The sequence below is a fragment of the Leptodactylus fuscus genome, chromosome 1, assembly GCF_031893055.1.
Source record: "Leptodactylus fuscus isolate aLepFus1 chromosome 1, aLepFus1.hap2, whole genome shotgun sequence".
NCBI classification, from domain to species: domain Eukaryota; kingdom Metazoa; phylum Chordata; class Amphibia; order Anura; family Leptodactylidae; genus Leptodactylus; species Leptodactylus fuscus.
In genome coordinates, this window is record NC_134265.1 from 29,865,656 (window position 1) to 29,888,474 (window position 22,819).

General features: G+C 45.2%; 1 protein-coding gene across 1 annotated transcript in view; it reads left to right on the plus strand.

Moving 5' to 3' along the window:
- Positions 1-22,819, plus strand: part of NNT (nicotinamide nucleotide transhydrogenase) — a 96,037-nt gene that overhangs the window by 28,247 nt on the left and 44,971 nt on the right. Inside the window, exons 7-13 of the mRNA XM_075268925.1 lie at positions 2,107-2,294; positions 5,100-5,233; positions 8,526-8,717; positions 12,674-12,827; positions 12,905-13,066; positions 18,245-18,355; positions 21,397-21,542. Of these exons, the coding sequence (XP_075125026.1) occupies positions 2,107-2,294; positions 5,100-5,233; positions 8,526-8,717; positions 12,674-12,827; positions 12,905-13,066; positions 18,245-18,355; positions 21,397-21,542 (1,087 nt within the window). The remainder of the gene's footprint in view (positions 1-2,106; positions 2,295-5,099; positions 5,234-8,525; positions 8,718-12,673; positions 12,828-12,904; positions 13,067-18,244; positions 18,356-21,396; positions 21,543-22,819) is intronic.

Consider the following 22,819-nt stretch of genomic DNA (forward strand, 5'->3'; position numbering starts at 1 on the left):
CGGCCGTCATAGCCGCCGGGTGTCTACTGCTTTAAGCAGTAGACAACCGGCTCTAATGCCTCCAATCGGTCCCCGGACCGATCGGAGGCATTAACCCCTCCGGCGCTGCTGTCAAAGGCGCCGGAGGCGCCATCTTCCCGGCGGCGCATGGGCGCCGCCATTTTGGCAGGGATCGCCGGCTCCTGGAGCATGCTCCAGGGCCGACCCCCCGTTGCCATGACAGCCGGGAGCCTTGTTAAAGGCTCCCAGCCGGTCTGCAAATTCTCTCTTTTGCAGGCTGGTGTATACAGCCTGCAAAAGAGATGATGATTTTTTGCAATGCATAGCAATGTATTAGCATTGTAATGCATTGCATTAGTGTTCAGACCCCCTGGGGTTCAACACCCCTAGGGGGTCTAATAAATGCAAAAAAAAAATAAAAAAAAAATATAAAAAAATATAAAAAGTATTAAAAGTTCAAATCACCCCCCTTTCCCTAGAACAAATATAAAAGTAGTTAAAAACTGTGAAACATATACATGTTAGGTATCCCCGCGTCCGAAATCGCCCGCTCTACAAATCTATATAAATATTTTCCCTGTTCGGTAAACGCCGTAGCAGGAAAAATAGTCAAAAGTGCCAAACCGCCGTTTTTTCACTGTTTTAATTCTGATAAAAATTTGAATAAAAAGTGATCAAAGCAATAACATTTCCCGAAAATGGTAGAACTAAAAAGTACACCCGGCCCCGCAAAAAAAGACGCCCTATGCATCCCCGTACACCTATGTATAAAAAAGTTACGGCCGTCTGAATATGGCGACTTTTAGAAAAAAAAATTTTTAACACCGTTTTGGAATTTTTTTTAGGGGTCAAAATGTAAATAAAACCATATAAATTTGGTATCCCTGGAACCGTACCGAAACACAGAATACAGGGGACATGTCATTTTGGCTGCACAGTGAACGCCGTAAAACCAAAGCCCGTAAGAAATTCGCAGAAATGCATTTTTTCTTCAAATCCACCCCATTCTGAATTTTTTTCCTGCTTCCCAGTACATTATATAGAATAATTAATGGTGGCATCATGAAGAAAAAATTGTCCCGCAAAAATTAAGACCTCATATGACTCTGGGAGCGGAGAAATAAAAAAGTTATGGGGTTTAGAAGGAGGGGAGTCAAAAACGAAAAACGAAAATCAAAAAATGCCATCGGCGGGAAGGGGTTAAAGGTTATAGCCCCACCCCAACAAAACCATACAAAATAAAAATTACCGTAATGTCAAGTTTTTCAGTGACACTTTGTGTTATTAAATTAAAAAAAAAAAGTGAAAACCAGACACGTTTTCTCTTCTATTTTGTTTATATTTTCCCTAGATATAAAAAAAAATTAAAACATATTTGAAAATAAAAACAACTTAAAAATAAAGCCCTATGTGTCCCCGAAATAAGACGCAAAAATTTGTTGAATGAGACATAAGAGAAAAATGTTACAGTCCTCTAAACCGCACAAAAAACCCCGAAAATGTGTCTGGTCCTGGACCACAAATTGGCCCGGTACTGAAGTGGTTAATGCGGCTACCGCCATAAAATCTGTTCAGGATTCCACATGAGATCTGCCTGCCATTGTTTTCACTGGGAGGTGGGGATGGACACGTCTTTGGACACGTCTTTGGACACGTCTTTGGACACGTCTTTGGACACGTCTTTGGACACGTCTTTGGACACGTCTTTGGACACGTCTTTGGACACGTCTTTGGACACGTCTTTGGACACGTCTTTGGACACGTCTTTGGACACGTCTTTGGACGCTTCTTTGTTCAGGTCAGAAGACGTGTCCATGCTTGATCTTACCGTGGTCTCTGTGGTTGATTCAATGTAGAAACTGCAGGCAGAAGACTGAATCAGTTGTGACTAAACACTAAGCTGCCATATACTCTAGAAACTTGCTGATGGTTTCCCTTAGATATTAGTGTTTTTCTTAATTTGCCACTTGATTCAGTCATAGCATAAATGATACCGTCCCCTCATAGAATAGATTCCTGATTTCCTTACTGTATATGTAATACTAGATAAGTGATGGACGAGCTTGGTGACCTGATTCATTGACCTATTCCCTCTGTGTCATGCAGGGCTGCTGCTTTGGAGCAGTTCAAGTCTCTCGGGGCTGAACCTCTGGAGGTGGACTTGAAGGAATCAGGAGAAGGGCAGGGCGGGTATGCTAAAGAAATGTCCAAGGAGTTTATTGAAGCTGAGATGAAGCTCTTCGCCAAGCAGTGTCAAGATGTGGATATTATTATCACTACTGCCCTTATTCCAGGTATGATGGTTAAAGGGGTTGCTCCCTTATGGACACTTATCCCTATCCACAGGACAGGGATAAGTGTCTGATCGCTGGGGATCAGAGCGCCGGCTCCTCCACTGATCAGGAGAATGGGGAACTGAATGTCTCTCTAAGGCTTCCTTGTAAATGGAGCGGTGATCACTAAAGTGTATGGTTAGGGGATTAGTGTCTATAACACGACCAAGTTTAGGGCGGGGTCACACCTTCACCCGGTCTCTGCTTTGTAGGTTTCCGTCTTCTGCCCCAGAAACTGGACAGGAGATGGAAATCGACGGTCAGTTTTCAAACCCATTCACTTGAATGGGTTTGCAAAGTGTCCGCCCGTGAACGTCTTCTGCCTCTCCGCGGCGAAACCGGTTTCTTTAACCGGACACAAAGTCGGACATGCAGGACTTTGTGTCCGGTTAAAAATAAAAATGGTTTCGCCGCGGAGACCAGAAGACGCTCACAGGCGGACACTGACTGCCGGGTTTCTGTCTCCTGTCCAGTTTCTCGGGCAGAAGATGGAAACCCACAAAGCAGAGACCGGGCGCAGGTGTAAACCCGCCCTAAGTTGGTAATTGTTTTGTCAGCTGACTCAGGCACACACTGGACGCCCTGTAGCTCTGTATGGTGCCAGGCTTCTGAGGCAGAGTACCTATGTATTATTATTATTATTATTATTATTATTATGTATTTATATAGTACCATTAATTCCATGGTGCTGTACATTATTATATTAATTCCATGGTGCTTTACATTATTATATTAATTCCATGGTGCTGGACATTATTATATTAATTCCATGGTGCTTTACATTATTATATTAATTCCATGGTGCTGGACATTATTATATTAATTCCATGGTGCTTTACATTATTATATTAATTCCATGGTGCTGGACATTATTATATTAATTCCATGGTGCTTTACAATTGGGGGATACATACAGTACACAAAATATACAGGTAGATATAATACTAACAATGACCGACTGGCACAGTGGGGTAGAGGGCCCTGCCCGCGAGGGCTTACAATCTATAAGGGAAGGGGGTAGAGACAGAAGGAGACAGGGGGAGACTGTACAGATGGCAGTGCGGTGATAATGTTATTGGAGGTTGTAGGCCTTCCTGAATAGGGGAGTCTTCAGGGCCTTCTTGAAGCCTGTGATTGTGGGGGTCAGTCTTATGTGTTGTGGTAGGGAGTTCCAGAGTATGGAGGATGCACGGGAGAAATCTTGGAGACGGTTGAATAGAATACCCCTTTGAGGATCTTCTGTATGTAATCCAAGACATATGAAGGTCCATTAAAGCCCTACATACGTCTATGAGCGCTGTATCTTGTCCCCGTGCCACGTTGAGATGGCAGGCAGCTTTGTACATATACTGTATGTGTATGAGGAAATGCATTTTGGGAGAGACTTGTCAAGTCTTTTTAGAGAAAAAATTATGGAGTTCTCCAAAGCAACCATTTTCCTTTTCCTCTGAAAAATAAGAGCTGCAATCTGGTTGTTTGCTATGGGCAACTTCTTTTTCAGTCACACAATTTATTATAAACCTCATACTAAGGCTACATGCGTATGACTGTAGTGGCTTTTATTGTCCGGCAATCCATAAAAAGATGTGTATGGTTCCATGGCTGAGTGCATAGGCCCATACTCCCATAGAAATGAATACCATGATTGTGACAGGTTACCAGTCCTTGTAGGGAGAAGGGCAGCACCCCATACTCTTTCTGTTCTTTTAAGCTATAAAAAGTTGCATTTGCTGCCAGTGACGTAACTAGGAATGGCAGGGCTCCATGGCGAACTTTTGACATGGGCCCTATAGTGCCCCCTGCACACAGTGTTATGCTCCATAGTGGCCCCTTCACACAATATTATGCCCCATAGTAACCCCTGTACACAGTATGATGCCCCATAGTGGCCCCTGCACACAGTATTATGCCCCATAGTGGCCCCTGCACATAGTATTATGCCCCATAGTGGCCCCTGCACACAGTATTATGCCCCATAGTGGCCCCTCCACACAGTATTATGCCCCATAGTGGCCCCTCCACACAGTATTATGCCCCATAGTGGCCCCTGCACACAGTATTATGCCCCATAGTGGCCCCTGCACACAGTATTATGCCCCATAGTGGCCCCTGCACACAGTATTATGCCCCATAGTGGCCCCTGCACACAGTATTATGTACCATAGTGGCCCCTGCACACAGTATTATCCCCCATAGTGTCCTCTGCACACAGTAGTATGCCCCATAGTGGCCCCTGCACATAGTTTTATGCCCCATAGTGGCCCCTGTACACAGTATTATGCCCCATAGTGGCCCCTGCACACAGTATTATGCCCCATAGTGGCCCCTGTACACAGTATGATGCCCCATAGTGGCCCCTGCACACAGTATGATGCCCCACAGTGGCTGGAGTAACTCGGTCTATTAAAAAAAAAAAAATGCAGCGGCTGTCGACGGGCCCCCTAATGTCCCGGGCCCTGTGGCATCCACTACCGCTGCTACCCTGGTAGTTACACCCCTGTTTGCTGTGCTGTTCTTATGCTTGATGGGGGGCTCAGGGGACAAACAGCTATCTCTTATTCAGTGGATGGGGGATAACATTAACCTTTTAGGTGGTATCGTATAGGGTTATTGTTTTAGAGTCTTTTGGAGCCAAGAACATTGTGAGACTTTCTATGGCAATTTGTAGCAGGCATGTATCATAGCTGGAAGGAACCACAATCGATCTGGTGTCCTGTGTACATATTACATATAAGTCATAGTAATTGTGCCGTCTTATGTTTGCAGGTAAAAGAGCTCCTATTTTGTTCCGGAAAGACATGATTGAATTAATGAAGGAAGGTTCGGTTGTGGTTGACCTTGCATCTGAGGCAGGTGGAAACATTGAGACTACCCAGCCAGGGGAACTGTATGTGCATAAGGTACGTCCACTATACACATTACCATAGGGATATTTCTTGCTCTTGGCTTTGCTTATTACAAGGCTGTGCATCCTATATGTTAAGATTTAGTATTGGATGCAGGGGCAGAGCATTGTCTGGGCCTTGTGCTATAAGGCCAACCAGTGATACCACTTATTGTTTTTGCTTATTTCAAAAACCTACATTTATAACTTTTTGCAGTGCCGACCTGCACAAAATAGAAGAAAAGATCGCATTATGCTTACCGTATTTTTCGGACTATAAGACGCACCGGACCATAAGACGCACTAAGGTTTTAGAGGAGGAAAATAGGGAAAAAAAATTTTTTAAGCAAAAAAAATTGGTAAAATATTTAATAACCTAATAATATAATATTTCACCAATGTAAATAGAACCAGGGGCTTTCGGACACAGGGATACCAAATGTGTATGTGTTTCAACAGTAAAGTTTTTGTTTTATATGTATTCTAGGGATATGGGGGTGATTTGAACATACATATATATATATATATATATATATATATATATATATATATACACTCACCGGCCACTTTATTAGGTACAACTGTCCAACTGCTCGTTAACACTTAATTTCTAATCAGCCAATCACATGGTGGCAACTCAGTGCATTTAGGCATGTAGACATGGTCAAGACAATCTCCTGCAGTTCAAACCGAGCATCAGTATGGGGAAGAAAGGTGATTTGAGTGCCTTAGAACGTGGCATGGTTGTTGGTGCCAGAAGGGCTGGTCTGAGTATTTCAGAAACTGCTGATCTACTGGGATTTTCACGCACAACCATCTCTAGGGTTTACAGAGAATGGTCCGAAAAAGAAAAAACATCCAGTGAGCCGCAGTTCTGTGGGCGGAAATGCGTTGTTGATGCCAGAGGTCAGAGGAGAATGGCCAGACTGGTTCGAGCTGATAGAAAGGCAACAGTGACTCAAATAGCCACCCGTTACAACCAAGGTAGCCAGAAGAGCATCTCTGAACGCACAGTACGTCGAACTTTGAGGCAGATGGGCTACAGCAGCAGAAGACCACACCGGGTGCCACTCCTTTCAGCTAAGAACAGGAAACTGAGGCTACAATTTGCACAAGCTCATCGAAATTGGACAATTGAAGATTGGAAAAACGTTGCCTGGTCTGATGAGTCTCGATTTCTGCTGCGACATTCGGATGGTAGGGTCAGAATTTGGCGTCAACAACATGAAAGCATGGATCCATCCTGCCTTGTATCAACGGTTCAGGCTGGTGGTGGTGGTGTCATGGTGTGGGGAATATTTTCTTGGCACTCTTTGGGCCCCTTGGTACCAATTGAGCATCGTTGCAACGCCAAAGCCTACCTGAGTATTGTTGTTGACCATGTCCATCCCTTTATGACCACAATGTACCCAACATCTGATGGCTACTTTCAGCAGGATAATGCAATGCCATGTCATAAAGCTGGAATCATCTCAGACTGGTTTCTTGAACATGACAATGAGTTCACTGTACTCCAATGGCCTCCACAGTCACCAGATCTCAATCCAATAGAGCATCTTTGGGATGTGGTGGAACGGGAGATTCGCATCATGGATGTGCAGCCGACAAATCTGCGGCAACTGTGTGATGCCATCATGTCAATATGGACCAAAATCTCTGAGGAATGCTTCCAGTACCTTGTTGAATCTATGCCACGAAGAATTGAGGCAGTTCTGAAGGCAAAAGGGGGTCCAACCCGTTACTAGCATGGTGTACCTAATAAAGTGGCCGGTGAGTGTGTGTGTATATATATATATATATATATATATATATATATATATATATATATATATATATATATATATATATGTATATATATATATATTCTCATCCATGGATGGAAAGAGACACCCTGCAGTGAAGCTATGCAAGAAGAGAAAAAGGGGCGGGCCAGACGGGTGAGGGAGGTGTGGTTTTCTAAGCAAACTTGAAAGCACGCCTCTTTCACCCGTCTGGCTCGTCCCTCCTTCACTGCCTCTCAGATCTTGCTCCTGCAATGAAGCCACACAGGCAGGGAAGTAGGGGCGGGCCAGACTGGTGAAGGAGGCATGGTTTCAAGCTTGCTGAGAAAACCACGCCTCCTCCTCCCATTTGGCCCGCCCCTCCTTCCCTGTCTGTGTGGCTTCATTGCAGGAGCCAGATCTGAGAGGCAGTGAAGGAGGGGCGGGCCAGACGGGAGAAGGAGGCGTGGTTTTCTCGGCAAGCTTGAAACCATGCTTCCTTCACCTGTCTGGCCCGCCCCTACTTCCCTGCCTCTCATATCTCGCTCCTGCAATGACGCGACACAGACAGGGAAGGAGGGGCAGACCAGGCAGGCACCGTGCTGCTCTCCTTTTGATTCTCATAGACAGGACACAGACGCTGCACACGCTGCATTCAGACTATAAGACGCACACACATTTTCCTCCTATACTGGGAGGAAAAAAAGTGCGTCTTATAGTCCGAAAAATACGGTATATAGCTGCCAGATAAATAACACTGCAGCCTGCAGACACTGTGCTGTGTTATGAGACATGAATGGCCTAGTTGACTGTTCGTATAGTAATCTATATATTTGTCATTTAAAGAGGATCTTTCACCACCTCCACAAAGTCCTGTTCTTCTCATCATTCAGTAGACAACCCTTCACTGATTCCAGCACAGATGGAATATTTTCTCTAGCCCTAACTGTTCCCAAGCAGTCAGTCCTGTTCGTTTTGGTCCCTCTCTATGGTCAGGTGGGTGGTGTCAGACAAGAGCTGGCAAGGGGGCGTTATTCAGAGCTCCAATTAGAATCCCGCCCCCTTGTCTGATCGTGCCTGACATTGCCCACTTGACATTAGTCTAGTTAGCATATCAGACACCAAGTCTAACAGCACTGATTGCTCAGGAATGGTGGGGGCTATTCAGTGGAATGATGCTTATTAAATGTTGTAATGGACTCAAGATGGTGCAGGTGGTGAAAGTTTGGCGCTCCATGTAAGAAAAAATAATTTTGTGACCCCCCCCACCCCTATAAAAATATATCCTATATATATGAGCCAAGTTTCTGGCTAGGGCTTGGCTATTGTGACCTATATTAAAATGGATATTAATTGAACTTTTTTTTTTCACTTTGATGACCATTATTTTAAGACAATAAAAATCACACACCTTGTTGTGTTGTCACCCCGGCATCCTAAGCCCTTACCGATAGTCATGAGGTTTCTAACGACAACATAATCCATTAGGCGGGATGTGAAGTGTACCAAACGTTTTAACCCCCTTAATATGATTTACATTTTCTCTAGGGCGTTACACACATTGGCTATACAGATTTACCAAGCCGAATGGCCACACAAGCTAGCACCCTGTACTCCAACAACATCATAAAGCTGCTGAAGGCGATCAGTCCAGACAAGGAGAACTTCCACTATGAGGTCAAGGATCAGTTTGACTACGGAACCATGGACCATGTCATCAGAGGAACAGTGGTCATGCAGGTAAGGGGTTTGTCAAACCTTGTTTACGGGTGGTTGTCCCACATACAAGACTTATCCCAATCCACATGGTAGGGGATAAGTGTCTGATCACTGGGGGACCAAGAATGGGGTTTCTGTGTCTCCCTGTGTGAATGGAGTGGCAGTCATGCCTGGCATAATCCGCCCAATTAAAAAGGGATTCTACCATTAAAATCAATTTTTTTCTCGTTGACACGTAGGAATAGCCTTAAGAAAAGCTATTCTTCTCCTACCTTTAGATGCCGGGGACGCCGTTCGGTATATAATCCGGTTTTCGTCGGTATGCAAATGATCTCTCTCGCAGCACTGGAGGCGGTCTCCAGCGCTCAAACAGCAATGGGGGCGTCCCTAATGCTGCGAGAGAACTCTTCATCTTCTTCAGGAATGCCCTCTTCACGTGTCTTCTTCCGGCGCTGGGGGTCAAACTTCTAGGCCTCGGGCAGAGCCGACTGCACATGCCCACAGGCCACAAGAAAATGGCCGCTTACTTAATGTGTAAAAATTGATTTTAATGGTAGAATCCCTTTAACTCTATGGACTGCCAAAGATAACTGATCACTAGGGTTGAGCTGATCTTGAAATTTCAGGATCATTTTTAAAATCCGATTTCCGATCATTTTCCATTCGAACCCAATCCCAATGCAAGTTAATGGGATTTTTTAAATAATCGGAGATCGGATTTTAAAAACTATCCTATTCACTACACAATAGTGTCCACTTACCTTCACAGCTGCAGCTCCCAGTTCTTCTTCGTCCGGTCCAGTCCTCTGTCCTTCACATGTCTTAAGAGCCTCCCTAGACTAGTATTGTACAGATGCAGGGAGTAGGTGGGGCTTGGTGCAGCTGGAGCGTGTGGGCGGGGAGACGTGAGTGCATCACTCATGTCTCTCCTCCCAGTACCCGCCCACACTCTCATAAGCCCCGCCTTCTCTATAATACTAGTCTAGGGAGGCGGGGGCGGGGTGCAGGGTGCTCTGGTGCCACATGAAGGACACAGGACCGGACCAGCAGAGGGTAGCGGCAGCACTTCTGAGCAGGTAAGTTGAGCGAAGTTCACGAGTAGATAGATATTACTGTACATTGGCTTGTCTAGTAGATAGACAAGCCAATGTACAATAGTATCTATCTACTCATGAACTTGCCTCTTCGCCCTCACAGCAGCGCAGCACACAGTGATTTACCGCAGCCTACCACTCTTCTGCTTCGTCCCTGTTTTACCGTCTATTCAACTGAGTATACGGTAAAACAGGGATGAAGCAGAAGAGTGGCAGGCTGTGGTAAATCCATAGGAATGAATGGACGCAGCCGGCACGCAGGGGGTTAAGCGGCTGGCCGCTTCCATTCATTCCTATGCGTGCTAAGCTTTTCCCACAATGATTGGCCAGTAGCCAAGCATTGTGGGAAATAAGCTCCGATTTCGATCCTGCCCGAAAAGATCGGGATCGGAATTTCGATTTCGATTGCGATTGTGAAGTTTTCTTGATCGCCGATCGGAATCCGATCTTTTTCAATACTGATCGCTCAACCCTACTGATCACTGTACTTGGTATCTATGTTTGAAAGGTGGGTATTGGTGCATATGAAATGGAGAGAAGCATGATCAGGGGTTCTGGACTGTTTCTGACCATGGGTCCGGCACCCAACTCCTGAGTCACTCCAACTACCTGTACTATAATAGCCCCCTAGTTCATTTTGTTGGTGAGCTGCACCATTGTAGCTAGTCTGTCCTCGCACACCATCATAGCCAGTGTCCCTCTCTGACCTCAATGGCACGTGGTGCTCTGCAGTTTCCTCGCCTGGTATTCCCGATGGTGCCCTTTGTCCACTCTCAATACATTTTCACCACATCAGCATGTGAACATTCACAAATTGCACTGTTTCCGAAATACCGGCATTCAATAATCATCCCTCTTTGATAAATCGCCCTTTTTACTCATGACGTCAACAACGTGACGTGTCCAGACTGCCTAAATCGCACTGCTTACAGTATATACCCACCAAGCCAGCCTACGACATGTCACTCCCTTCATGGCTTACACACTGCCAATGTCAGGAGGTGGTCATAATAATGTCTTATGTTCTTGCATCATTCATGTCTCTGATTCCACACTAACCTATATTATACGTTCTAATACCGATTCTTGGCAGCCGCTCTTATGTTTTTTTGCCTTTTATGAGAAGGGTCTTCTGCTATTGATTTGCACTTCTCCTTTGTACAGCCTAGGCCTCATCTCCTTCCAGCAGCGAATACATTTTAATACAGAGTTGAAAGTACATTAGATTTTATTAAACCTCTCCGTGTAAGTTCAGCGCGCTCACTAATTACTGGCTGCCATCATGGCCGTCCATGCCAAGTCCTAGAATAGACCACCTTATGTTCAGTCTAGGCCCCAGTGGCGCAGGCCTTCATTTCCTATCTGCTTTGTGTTTGCGCACAGTTTAATTATACGTATCCCATGCCAGTTCTGTTTTAATAAACTATTTCGGGTTTTTAGCCGGAGCCGTTCCAAAACAATTGTTTGCTCTTTTTGTTTGAAAAGCAGCGGCACATAACAATAAGGCCGTAATAAGCAAATGTGAGGCCGTAAATCACAAGAGGCAACGTTTTCACTGTTGTTTTAATGTGGCGCTGGCAACGCCTATTGGGTTCTGGTATTCGTCTTATTAAAAGTAGACAGTCGGCTAAATATATATGTCTAAAAAAAATTAATAAAGAACATAAAATTCTGGTTTAAAGTGACAATTAAACATCAGGTTCTGTCTGAATGTGGGTGTTATGGCGTCACGTACTGGAGTTGTGGATTCTCTAGTATGTAATCCTATTGGCACTGGTTAGACTTCAGTGTCGGTGGGATTCCCTGGCTTTTACCCTTCGTAGGGCATTCCCACAGGAATAGAGATTGGTGACAGTGGGATAAAGAAAACAATCCAGGCACGTTCAGTATGTCAAAATAAAGCATCCCAGGCTGGATCGGATGGGTTAGCTCTCTTAAAGGGGCTCGATCATTAGATTTTAGTGTTTTGAGATAAAGATATGCCTGAATAGCTTTTAAAAAGGCTATTCGGGTGCTGCTAGTCGTTTTTTAAAAGACCCCCCCCCCCGTTTTTGTTAATTGCCTTTGAAATGGTTGCGTAAATCAGTCTCCGTGCACGGTGGGCGTTCCGTGCACCCCCAGTGTCTTCTTGCTTTTGCTGCATAACTCCTGCTCCTCCTTCTTATTCACCCTCCACTGGGTTCTATTGAAATCTTGCACTTGCGTAGTAGCGCATCCTCCGGAGCGCTCCAGCGCCAGCTCGCAATGTTCTCTACAGGAAAATGGTGCTGGAGCATGTGCAGTAGCTCGTGCGAAATTTCAATAAAAACCACCGGGAAGGACAATGCTGGAAGTGGTGAATAAGAAGGAGGAGGAGGAGTTATGTAGCAAAAGCAAGATGACGCTGGGAGGGTGCACGGGACGCCCACCGCGCACGGAGACTGATTTACATGACCATTTCAAAGGTAATTAACAAAAACAGGGGTCTTTTTCAAAACGACTAGCAGCACCCGAATAGCCTTTTTAAAGGCTACTCGGGCATATCTTTATCTCTAAACCGTAAAATCTAATGATAGAGCCCCTTTAATTGTAGTCTACCGCATCCGACCCCTACCTTCTCCCTTTGCGGAAAGACTTGCGCTCACACACTTATGACATCACCCAAACTACTTGAACAGGAAGAGGCCAGGGCTGAAGGTCCGCCCCCAATGCACCAACTCTCTCATTTGCATAAGACTTCAAAGTTGGGGGAGGTGGTACATTTTCTTTATCCCGATCTAAGAAATTGATGAAAGAAAAAAAACAAAACATAAATAAATATATATATATATATATATATATATATATATATATATATATATATATATATATATATTATAGATGTAATTTTATTTTCTGTTGCAGGATGGGAAATCAATCTTCCCAGCACCACAGCCAAATAATATCCCAGTAGCGGCGCCTGTAAAACCGAAGTCTGTTGCCGAATTGGAAGCTGAAAGGGTGGCCGCCATTTCCCCTTTTAGGAAGACCATGACCAATGCCACCGCATACACAGCTGGTAAGGACATATTCATCACCGGGGAGGGGGAGTATTTGCTGCAAGTTTAGTACTGACTGCTTATTTTTTTCCTGTAGGCCTCAGCACACTTCTAGGCCTCGGCATTGCCTCTCCTCATTCTGCCTTTACTCAGATGGTGACAACCTTTGGCCTGGCTGGGATTGTGGGTTACCACACAGTGTGGGGAGTCACTCCGGCCCTACACTCCCCACTCATGTCTGTAACTAATGCTATCTCAGGTAAGTGGCCTTACTTTTCAATCCATTGTCAAATAGGCTTTTCAGTACAGTGGGCATCAACGTGTGCAAAAAAGAGTGAAAGAAGTAAATGTTTGATCGGGCAGATGTGGCGTTCACGGAGGGATATACTTTGCTTTTTGTATTTGCTCATTGTAGAGGTAGGAGATAAGCAGAAACCAGACACCGTTAGCAAAAACATCGAGAGGGACCAATTGAAATCCGGCTAAAGATCCTTGTTTCTCATAGAGGGTGTTGTCTGAGGCCCACCAGCCAGTCCCTAGAGACCCTAGATCAGGGGTGCTCACACTTTTTTAGCATGTGAGCTACTTTATAAACTGGCCAAGGCAAAAGATCTGTGGCAGCCCCGCCTGCCAGTGTCCGGAGATGACTCTCAGCCTGCGCTGTGAACAAGCAGCACCCCGGCTCCCTCCATCCCTAAGAGCGGGGAGCGCGTCATCCCCCGGAACTGCTGCTGCCCGGCCTGCAAGTGTCCAGAGTGCTTGTTCACAGCGCAGGCTGAGAGTCGACTCTCAGCCTGCACTGTGAACAAACAGACACCGGGAATCCCTGGCTGCAACCCGCGATCGACCGGTAGATCGCAATCGACATATTGGGCACCCCTGCTGTAGATGGTTAGCAATACCCACTGGGACAGATTTATTATGTCTTTCAACGCAGTTTTCATAAAAAGTTGCAGTTTTTTTTTTGGAAAAATTTGTGATAGTTTCCTGTTGTACTCCGTCCATGCCACTTTCCTAAAAAGGAACATGGCATGGGCGGGCTGACAACTCCGCCTGATACATTTTCACTTACAATAGTTAGATTGTGTAGTGCGCCTCTATACATTTAGCTTTTAGACACTGTATTAGTCATTATAGGTCAAAGGGGTCAATTCCTGACCCCAAACTGATTTTTAATGTGGATGATCTATAACCAGAATTGCTCATTAGTGTGTGATCTGTGGGGTCCAACAACTGGACCCCGCACAAGTCAACTGTTTTAGCAGAGTGACGCTGCCCCATCCCTTAGGGGAACTGTTGGCAGCTATTGAATAGGATTATCTAGACGTGCGACCCCATCCACTGGCAGCTCACAGGACCTGGAGGCTGATCCATTCGGGGGTCTGGGTGTTGGTTTGGGGCCGGAAAACCCTTTTAAGGGGAAACGGCAAAGTGTGACTTTATCCCAGTGTCTCTATACCACTCTTACATAATGGCCTTATGGCCTCAAAAACAGACAATCCCTTTTAATAAAACTAGTCTGACTAATAGAGGGCTGCAAGTAATACAGGGGCACCCTGATCAAAACCAGACACCCCTTTAATCCGTGCTTTAGATGGCTTGTATAGTCTATTACGACCCTTAAGTCACAGTTTTGTACCTCTTCCTGTTCTTTATTCTCGCCCTATTGAGACGGCAGCAGACCATCTGCAAGGCTCGGCTCACCCCACCTCCTCACCCTAAGGTTTTTTTTTTGTAGATTTCCCATGCATTCGGGCCAGTTACACCGCAGGGTTCGTGCTGTAAAATTTCAATACTCTTGTTTGAAAACATGTTCATTAAAAATTATTTTATGAGGCAGCGCTACACAGTGTAGTAATATGCGTCCTGCTGGGGTGATGGTACCCCCTGCGGCGGAATGCACTATATGAAACAGAGCTGCTTATAAACCCTGTTATAGCCTCAATTATTTCTACTTTTCAATAAAAATCCTTTCAGGGAAAAATAAAAAAACACAAAAAGCAGAGAATCACAAAATGTGTTATGACCTCACGGGCAAGCTGGCAGCGCAATGACTGGGGTTGGATTTCCAGCCCTGTCGTCTAGGACATCGCCTGGTTTACTGACATTCATGAAGTTATTAAGTGAACATTTACATGGCTGTTAAAGAATCTCTTGGTTTTTTTAAAAAAATTTTTTGTCACCCACAGATTTTGACAAACTCTGTAATGTTTCCTTTCCCCTTTGGGGGTGCTGCAGAGCGATTAACTTTTAGGGAACGATGGCAGGGAGTACTCAAAGGGGTTTTCTACCATGTGAACTTATCCTAAGGGTGCATTCACACTACGGATGCGCTGACTGATTCTGAACATTAAAACACGGTCAGAATCAGCGCGTATAAAGCACATCCCATTCATTTCAATGGGAGCCGGAATACAAGCGCTTCCCATTGAAATGAATGGGCTGCTTTTTACTCTACGAGTGCTCCCATTGAAGTGAATGGGAAGCGCTCGCGTGTACGGCTCGGAATGAGCCGAGCGTCGGGCCCCCTCACACAGCGAGCCATACACGCGAGCGCTTCCCATTCACTTCAATGGGAGCGCTCGTAGAGTAAAAAGCAGCCCATTCATTTCAATGGGGAGCACTCGTATGCCGGCTCCCATTGAATTGAATGGGATCTGCTTTATACGCCACTGATTCTGACCGTGTTTTAATGTTCAGAATCAGTCAGCATATCCGTAGTGTGAATGCACCCTTAGGATAAGTTCACATGGTAGAAATTGAAGAGGATCAGTTTCCAGTGCCGGCTTTTTTGTGCCACTAGCCGCAAAGCGATGCCGATGCAGTCCATTGGCTTTCCATAGCGGCTCCTGATTAGGCCAGGATGAATACGCCTAAACAGAAGGGTGTCTTGAGCCGTGGTGGCCGCAGCGGACTCAGCCGCGTGAAGATAAGTCATGTCGCTTTTTTTTTTTTTTTTTTCCGCTAGCAGAAAAAAACTGTGAGTGACTCCCATTGAAATGAATGGAAAGCGTTTTTGCAGGCGGATTTTTGAGGTGGATTCTGTGTCAAAATCCGCCTGTAAAAAACTCTGTGTGTACATACCCTAAAACCTCCTTGTGAATGGAGCACCAGCGCTCTTGCGTAACCCGAGCTCCATTCATATTATGGGACTGCCAGGACCGTAATCTCTGGCAACAACCACAGCCCCGTAGAAGTGAATGGAGTGCTAGTCCCCCATCCTCCTGACAAGTGGGGGACCTGGCGATCAGACACTTGTAAGTATAGCTATAAGTGTCTATAATGGGGCAACCCCACCACCTCCACCAATTCAAGTTCTTAGCATCAACTGATTCTGGCACAGTTGGAATTTTTTCTCTAGCCCCCAACGTTCCTGAGCAACAAGCGCAGTTAGTTTTGGTGCCTGATGTGCTATGTAAGCTCTGTAATGTAATGGCAGGGGTAAGGGTGTCAGATGGGGGCCGTGATTCAGAGCTCCCATACTTTTTTTCTATTTTGAAATGCTGATTTTTTTTTTTTTAATGGTATTATCAATCCATCCATCCATACAGTCATGGCCAAAAGTTTTGAGAATGATACAAATATAAATTTTTACAAAGTCTGCTGCTTCAGCTGTTCTAATGGCAATTTGCATATACTCCAGAATGTTATAAAGAGTGATCAGCTTAACGGCAATTACTTGCACAGTCAATATTTGCCTAGAAAATGAACTTTATCCCCCAAAACACATTTCAACATCATTGCAGCCCTGCCTTAAAAGGACCAGCTAACATTGTTTCAGTGATTGCTCCATTAACACAGGTGTGGGTGTTGATGAGGACAGGGCTGGAGATCAATTTGTCATGATTAAGTAAGAATGACACCACTGAACACTTTAAATGGAGGCTGGTGCTTGGCATCATTGTTTCTCTTCTGTTAACCATGGTTATCTCTAAAGAAACACGTGCAGTCATCATTGCACTGCACAAAAATGGCCTAACAGGGAAGAGTATCGCAGCTAGAAAGATTGCACCTCAGTCAACAATCTATCGCATCATCAAGAACTTCAAGGAGAGAGGTTCCATTGTTGGCAAAAAGGCTCCAGGGCGCCCAAGAAAGACCAGCAAGTGCCAGGACCGTCTCTTAAAAGTGTTTCAGCTGCGGGATCGGGCTACCAGCAGTGTAGAGCTTGCTCAGGAATGGCAGCAGGCAGGTGTGAGTGCATCTGCACGCACTGTGAGGCGGAGACTCTTGGAGCAAGGCCTGGTCTCAAGGAGGGCAGCAAAGAAGCCACTTCTCTCCAGAAAAAACACCAGGGACAGACTGATATTCTGCAAAAGGTACAGGGAGTGGACTGCTGAGGACTGGGGTAAAGTCATTTTCTCTGATGAATCCCCTTTTTGATTGTTTGGGACATCTGGAAAACAGCTTATTCGGAGAAGACGAGGTGAGCGCTACCACCAGTCTTGTCTCATGCCAACTGTAAAGCATCCTGAAACCATTCATGTGTGGGGTTGCTTCTCAGCCAAGGGAATCGGCTCTCTCACAGTCTTGTCTAAAAACACAGCCATGAATAAAAAATGGGACCAGAATGTCCTCCAAGATCAACTTCTCCCAACCGTCCAAGAGCAGTTTGGCGATCAACAATGCCTTTTCCAGCATGATGGAGCACCTTGCCATAAAGCAAAGGTGATAACTAAATGGCTCAGGATCCATGGCCTGGAAACTCCCCAGATCTTAATCCCATTGAGAACTTGTGGTCAATCATCAGGAGACGGGTGGACAAACAAAAACCCACATATTCTGACAAAATGCAAGCATTGATTGTGCAAGAGTGGACTGCTATCAGTCAGGATTTGGTCCAGAAGCTGATTGAGAGCATGCCAGGGAGAATTGCAGAGGTCCTGAAGAAGAAGGGTCAACACTGCAAATATTGACTTGATGCATTAACTCATTCTGTCAATATAAGCTTTTGTTACTCATAATATGATTGCAATTATATTTCTGTATGTGATAAAAACATCTAACAAACACACAGAAAAACCAGAGGGCAGCAGATCATGTGAAAATAGAAGATTTGTGTCATTCTCAAAACTTTTGGCCATGACTGTACAGGTTTATGCTTTGACTGGGTTTATGAGAAAGCAATGAAAGGGCCCCTTCACACGGCGTAAGCGCTCAGCTCATTTCGAGCCGTACACGCGTGCTGGCTTTACGAACGCTCCCATTGAAGTGAATGGGAAGTGTTTAGAAGCGCTCGCGTGTACAGCCCGAAATCAGCCGAGTGCTTACGCCGTGTGAGGGGCCCAAATCCGCCATGTTTTGTAGGTACCAACATGCCAGACTTTAAACCTATCTGGGGGTATTGTGTTTTCTTTGATACACCCCTTGCCTCTTGGGAAAGGGATGTGATGAGTTTATAAATTATTAATGACATTGTCTTGTTTTTTTTGTTTAGGTTTGACAGCCGTCGGTGGGCTTGCACTGATGGGTGGTAGCTACCTCCCCTCCAACACCCCTGAACTCCTCGCTGTACTCGCAGCATTCGTGTCTTCCATCAATATTGCCGGTAAGGTGATACACACACACCTGTGTATGGGGCCGTGACCTCAGGGCAAAACTCAGGACATGTCCTATTATCTGTTTTGTTATCTTACTGAAGTCAATGAATTGATCTGTAAAGGCAATGGCGGCACATGAACGTTGTCCATGTATTGTCAAAGCCATTGCAACGTCAGCCCCGCCACAATCACACTGTTGTGTTCATGAGGCTTTAGACAGTTTTGGTAAATGAGGCTGTATATTACATAGGTATAATATTATATACTCTTATGTGAGGCACACGGGGTTAATGTGAGGGACACGATGGGGTTAACTGCTATTACTATGAGGCACATGGAGTTACTAAGCTGCAATGCACATGACCAGACTTTTTATCTGCAATGGTGGATCCCCCTCGGCTTATACTCGAGTCAATAAGTTTTCCCAGTTTTTTTGTGGTAAAATTAGGGGCCTCGGCTTATATTCGGGTCGGCTTATACTCGAGTATATACGGTAATTGCGACTCAATTTGTTACCTCTCTATCTGCCCTAGCAACAGATTGTACACTTAGACTGTAATACAATAAATTAATAAAAGACATGCATTACAGTAATAACAATAATTAAGCAAAAAATAAACTTTATGCAGTGGGACAAAAAAATTAAGCAAAGTTCAAGAAAGTTAATTAAAAAAAAAAAAAAAAAATCTACAAAAATCTTAAAATACATATTTGGTATCCCTATCGAGGTAAGAATATGTTGAATAAATTTTGTAGTTACTGAGTGGAGGGAATTTATTAAGACTGGCATTTCATACACCAGTCTTCTCAATTTCCCAGCCGGTGCGAAATGCATCAGAATTATTAAAGGGGTTGTCCCATCACAAGGATCCTATCTATACTGCTTGTTAATGTGAATGTAAGACTTTTCCTAAATACATTGCTTCAGCAAAACTGCTTTGTTTGTCCACTATCTTACTTTATTCATTTTTTTGGGACACATCCCTTGACTTATCTGCTCATAAGTCAAGTGATGTATCTGCTGCTCTGAGGAGGGAGGGAGGAGGGGCTAAGTGCACGGGAGCGAGCCTGGAGGGGGGTAGTTTACCCTTTGGGGGCAAGGGGCCGCCAATGCAGACCCGGCATCCGCTGTAATGGAGAGGCGGATGCCGGGGAGGGTTAGACGCCGGCACAGGTGCCTGCAACATCGCTATGCTTCTGCCCTGCATGAAGCCAGCAGCGGCAGGAGCGATGCTGCTATTCCGGGGGGGCGGAGGAGCGGAATAACAGCATCGCTTCTGCCGCTGCTGGCTTCATGCAGGGCAGAAGCATAGCGATGTTGCAGGCACCTGTGTCGGCGTCTGTGCATCTGTGCCGGCGTCTAACCCTCCCCGGCATCCGCCTCTCTAATACAGTGGATGCCGGGTCACATATTCACATATGCAAAGCCAAGCGGCGAGATGCCGCTGGCCCTGCGTGCACACTCATAGACCAGTCTAGCCTTCATAATGCCAATACAGACCCGGCATCCGCTGTAATAGAGAGAGGCGGATGTCGGGGTCTGTATTCGCATTGTGAAGGCTAGACTGGTTTATGAGTGCGCACGCAGGGCCAGCGGCATCTCGCCGCTTGGCTTTGCATATGTAACCCCGCCCACCAATGACGCAACAAAGCCAGAAGACAGAAGATTTTTCAACAACGAAGATTGGTGAGTATGCGACGTGGGACAACCCCTTTAAGAGGCGCGCCACGGGAGGTCCATTGCGCCAGAAATGAAATCTGCATCAGTCTGGGACTTGCGTAGGCTCACACCAGGTTTCTGAAGTGTTATATTGCAGATTTGTTGGGCCGAGGTTGTCTGTTTTTGGCTCACCTTGATCTCTGCCCGTCCTGTTCACTAAGTGGAGTGCACTAAGTGGTACCTGAAATTATCCGAAAATACCGTGGATCCATGATGATATAGTACTTCGGCACCCCGAATATTTTGAATATCAACAAACTTTATTCCATCACGAAACTTTCACAGCCATAATATAAAAATGAAAAATTTTCACATGATATTCGTTGTCAATAATCGGACATTTTGGTCTCCAATGACCTTCATCTGCATGACATGTCCGTACACAGCGATCTTTGATCTTTTATGCTGCATAAGATGTCATTGGAGGCCAAAACGTCCGATTATTAACATCAAGGATCATTTGAAATTTTTTCATTTTTAAATTATGGCTGTGTGGAAATTTTGCGATGGAATAAAGTTTGTTGATATTCAAAACATTTCGAGTCAGAACGTTCCTCAATGACTTATTGTAGTTTGGGGGAAAGCAATCCATTATACGTGGTATTGTTCTGAGCTGTCGTGGTCATCTGGTCTATTTGTTCCTCAGAACGTTCCCTCATGGTCAGGATTGGGGAAGGGGGGTAAGGAGGTCCCGGTTTAATAGGGAAAGTGATTTTATTGGCATCAGTGTCCACATTCTTCAATAATCAATTCAGTATGGGAAATTATATGCGGCTAATTGAGCCAAATTGTCCTCATGCCAGGATATTGCTTTTCCCTTGCTCACTGTCTTTGTGTAAGTAATTCTTTAAATGGTTGTCACAAATAGAGCCAAGCTCTACTCCGAAAATCTAAAGCAGCAGTGTGTAAAATGCTCAAGCTTGACCGGATTATTCCTTGTAGCAATATCATGCTATAGATAATATAGACCTAAAGACGCGTAACGTGATGATCCACGGGAGCGCGCTAATGAGATGCTCGTCTTTCCTGGATAGTAATGTGTTAATTAAAGAGAAGCTTTCACCACCTCCACCAACTTGGACTATCTTATAATGGGCGCCGCTCCTCTGATTCTGGCGTAGTTGGATTTTTTTCTCCAGCCCCCACCATTCCTGAGCAACCACTGGTGCCTGCCATATTACCTATCTCTCTAATGTCAAGTGGGTGTTGTCAGGCAGGAGCAAGCATGCGAGCGTGTATCTCAGCTCTGATACTGTCTGTCTCGGATTGCAGAGGGTATGCGTTATATATAAATGACTTACACATCTGACTCTTGTTTCTTCTCTGCAGGTGGTTTCTTGGTGACACAGAGAATGCTGGACATGTTCAAGCGTCCTACTGATCCTCCAGAGTACAACTACCTATACCTGCTCCCTGCTGGCGCCTTTGTAGGGGGCTACGCTACTGCTCTTAACAGTGGATATACCATTGAGCAGGTGAGGAGGAGATTTTTTAATGCATGTTTCTATGAACAGACGGTACACCAGACCCCCCATGGATAAATCTAAAAATCCTACTTTATACAATTCATGACTTCATACCTGGAACCTCCACCGAGAACTGAACAGGAAGCAGACAGCGCTGTTTTCTGCATAGTGGCTGAACAGAGTCATTGCAGCTTCACTCGCATTGAACTGATCTGCAGTAACCTGGTCTGACCTATACAACAAGAACAACGCTGTCTGCTTCCTGCTCCATTCTCTGTGTATCGGCTACTGAGAACATCTTATCGATGATGGTGCTGGGTGTCAGACAGTCACAGATCTGATATTTACAGCCTAGAAAATGACAAAGGCAACTGGTTACATCCAACCCTGGATCGATCCACTTTTGAGCTCTCAGTGATTCCTATGTGGGACGTAAATAGGTTCTTAATTGAATTACACTTATTGATTCTCCTTTACTCTGAAAACATCTCTGATTGTTCATGGTGATATTAAAGGGATCCTATCCTTAAAACTCAAGTTTTTGTGACTGACCTGTTGGAATAGCCTTAAGAAAGGCTATTCTTCTCCTACCTTTAGATGTCTTCTCTGGGCCGCCGTTCAGTAGAAATCCCGGTTTTCGTCGGTATGCAAATGAGTTCTCTCACAGGACTGGGGGCGGGTCCCATCGCTCAAACAGCACTAGGGGCGTCCCCAATGCTGTGAGAGAACTCTCCAGCGCTGCCTCCATCTTCTTCAGGAACGGCCTCTTCATACGTCTTCTTCCGACGCTGGGGGTCAAACTTCTAGCCCTCGGGCAGAGCCGACTGCACATGCCCGCCGGCCACAAGAAAATGCCCGCTTACACAGTATTGTAAGCGGCTATTTTCTTGTGGCCGACGGGCATACGCAGTCGGCTTTGCCCGAGGCCTAGAAATTTGAAGCCAGCGTCGGAAGAAGACGCGTGAAGAGGCCGTTCCTGAAGAAGATGGAGCCCCCAGTGCTGCGAAAGAATTCATTTGCAATTTATACTTAACGGCAGCGCAGAGAAGACATCTAAAGGTAGGAGAAGAATAGCCTTTCTTAAAGCTATTCTGACGTGTTAGTCACAAAAAATTGAGTTTTAATGATTGGATCCCTTTAAGGGCACAAGATAGGACATAAGTGTCCGGTTTGACGCCTGGTCCTCCAGAGATCAGGAGAATAGGGGACTGACAGTCCTCCAGACCACATCCCTTTATATACAGCTGTTTCTGCCACCTTAAAAAATACCCATGTAGGACAATGTA